Source organism: Morus notabilis, unplaced genomic scaffold (assembly GCF_000414095.1).
Source record: "Morus notabilis unplaced genomic scaffold, ASM41409v2 Scaffold3004, whole genome shotgun sequence".
NCBI classification, from domain to species: domain Eukaryota; kingdom Viridiplantae; phylum Streptophyta; class Magnoliopsida; order Rosales; family Moraceae; genus Morus; species Morus notabilis.
In genome coordinates, this window is record NW_010361668.1 from 1 (window position 1) to 2822 (window position 2822).

Below are 2822 nucleotides of genomic sequence, written 5' to 3' on the forward strand. Positions count from 1 at the left end.
CCGCCCCCGCTCCGGCCACCGCTCCTCACATCACCTACATTATCACCACCATAGCCACCTGAAGGACCACCATAGGATGGGGGATACGAGGTAGGTCCACCAGTATAGCTCGTTGGAGGAGGGACTGCTTCGGTTCCATAATTGGCATTCCCCCCATAACTGTTGTGCGATGGCGGATAATTCCCACCAGTCCCACCATATGATGGGGGTGCAGCAGGCGGCAGAACCTGACCATACCCACCCTCGTCTCTGCCTTGGTTACCACCATAGGAACCACCTCTATTGCCCCCACTTCTACCATCATAATTACCACCTCTACCTCCCTCATAATTACTTCCTCTACCCCCTTCATAGTTTCCACTTCTACCACCATCATAACTACCACCTCTACCTCCCCGGTTTCCTCCATATCCTCCTCCACCACTTCCCCCTCTACTATAACCACTGCCGCCGCCGCCGCCGCCGCCGCCACCGCCGCGGTCACCAGCTCCAGCAGGAGCAGGAGCACCACACTTGTTACACTCAACTCTTCTAGCAAAGTTCAAATTCCCACAACTACATTTCAAATAAACCAGTTTCAATAACATGTATACTAGTCAGAATACAACATGAAACAAAGCAAGATCTGAACTTTTCAGTTTCCAACACCCACATCCTAAGACCATAGAAAGATCTACTAAAATAGACAAAAGAAGTAAAAAACTTGGTAAAAAAAATTAAAGACAAGGAAAAGAAAGGACTTACCTAGGGTTAGGGCAAACCCAATCGCCATCTCTGCCGCTTCCACCGCGACCACCTCGGCCACCACCGCCTCTGCCTCCACGATCTCCTTGATATCCTCCGCCGCCACCACCTGCAATCAAATACAAAATAAGACGAAAAAACAAATGAAGAATTCACACATGAACTGAAGGGACAAAGAAGAAGAAGATAAATACCTCTTCCACCACCACCATAGCCGCCGCCGCCACCTCGGCCTCCACGACCTCCGCCGCCACCGTAACCGCCATCTCCGCCCTTGCCGCCGTAGCCTCCTCCAGAACCACCATATCCACCGCCGCCGCCACTTGCTCCGTAGGGAGGAGGGGCGCCATCTCCGGCGTCTTGACCGTACATTCCTGCCATGATCTAGGGTTTCTTATGACTTGACTTCAGAAAGGAGAGGACAGAGAGATTAGGTTAAGAAATTCATGAAGTATCCATTTATATATGATCTAGTAAAGAAATTATTTTTATTTTGGCCGAAGCGGCTTTCTTTTTTTTTTTTTTTTTACATGAATGGATAATTAGGAAAAATTAGAAAAACTTAAAAAATTATTGTTTTTCCTTTTTAAAAGTTTAAATAGAATTACTGTTACTGTAAAAAAATGTTAAAATTTAAATTTTACATGAGACGACTAAAAAAGGATTAAAAAAATTCATTTTCATAAACTATACTATACTAGCATCTTTTGATATAACTAATTTGCAACAAAAAAAATCTTTTGATATAACTAATTGCTAATGTTTTAAAAATTCTTATTTTTAACTATTTTGAAAGTTCTTCATTCAAAAAAATAAAAAATATTTTACAAGTTCTAACCATACTCTTGAGTGCTCTTTTTTTTCAAATAGTATTGATTTTTTTTTCTTTTTGAACTTAAAAGTATTAATGGTCTCTTTTAAAACTTGAGAATGATTTCATCAAAATATATATGGGTGTGGTTTTAATGGATAATGTAATATTTATTCATTAATGAGTATTATTGTTTTAGTATAAAGATATTGATTTATAATAAATTAGATGGTTGATTAAAAAAATTGATAACAATTAATAATATTGAATTCTTATGACGCCATATCATTAAATTTCTACATTTAATGGTAACTACCGATGAGAACATGAGTATTAAAAACTCGTCCCTATATATAGTTGTGTGAAAATAAGATAATGAGATGAACATATAATATATCTATATAAGGAAAATCTATAAGAATTAACAACATAAAATGTTTGTCTTATTTCTAAAAACTAGTTTTTTAACATGCTCTGCACGTATTGTCATATTGAAGACACCTAAAAAGTTTATTATTTACTAAATAATGAGAAATTGAATTTATTTTAAAAAAAATATGTGTAAAGATAACATTTGATATTATAGAAATTACACAAAAAGCAATTAAGTAGGGACATATTTGAAGAAAATTATTTTAACCATTGACAAAAAATAAATTAAGAATACATGTGGAAAAATTATTTTCATAGGAATAAAGTGAGAAAGAATAAATTTTTAAAAAACAAACAAAAAAATTAAAATGTAAAAACAAATAAAGAACAAATTAAAATAAAAATAAAGATAAGAAAAGCAAAAAAAGAAAAAAAGGAAAACACAAAAAGAATGTCAAACACAAATTAAAAAAATAAGAAAAAAGAGTATTAAAAAGGCTCACTTTATTTTGATCATATCTAACAGTTAGAAACCGACACTAACGATAAAGAAATCTTTTCTAATTCTAAAAATAAAAAAACACAAGAAGAAGGCCATGAAGATTAAAAAAAAGTAAGAACAGAAAAGAGTAATAAAAAGTCAAAGCTTTCTTCCCTCACGCTGCCATGCAGCAAGGGAGAATAGAGCTTTGGCTATTTTATTATGTACTAGTTGAGCCGCGTGCTATGCACGTGAAGAATAACTTTATAAGTTTGATCCTGCATCAAAATACGTTACCTCCTTAAAAACTAAATCCATTAATTAGAGCAAGAGCATAAAAATATTTCAAAAAATCACATTGAAAAAGAATTAAGATCGTAGGAGTTTTAAAAAAAAAAAAAAAAAAAAACTTTA

The 2822-nt window shown here is 34.8% G+C and overlaps 1 protein-coding gene across 1 annotated transcript; it reads right to left on the minus strand.

The window, feature by feature from the left end:
- Positions 1-5: 5 nt before the first annotated feature.
- LOC21411591 (transcription initiation factor TFIID subunit 15b) lies at positions 6-1165 on the minus strand (the record flags this gene model as incomplete). The annotated part of the gene is made up of 3 exons (XM_024167209.1): positions 939-1165; positions 745-853; positions 6-555 (listed from the first exon to the last, which is right to left on the minus strand). Coding segments are annotated over exons 1-3 (846 nt in total), but the record flags the coding sequence as incomplete, so codon positions are not given.
- Positions 1166-2822: the final 1657 nt, after the last annotated feature.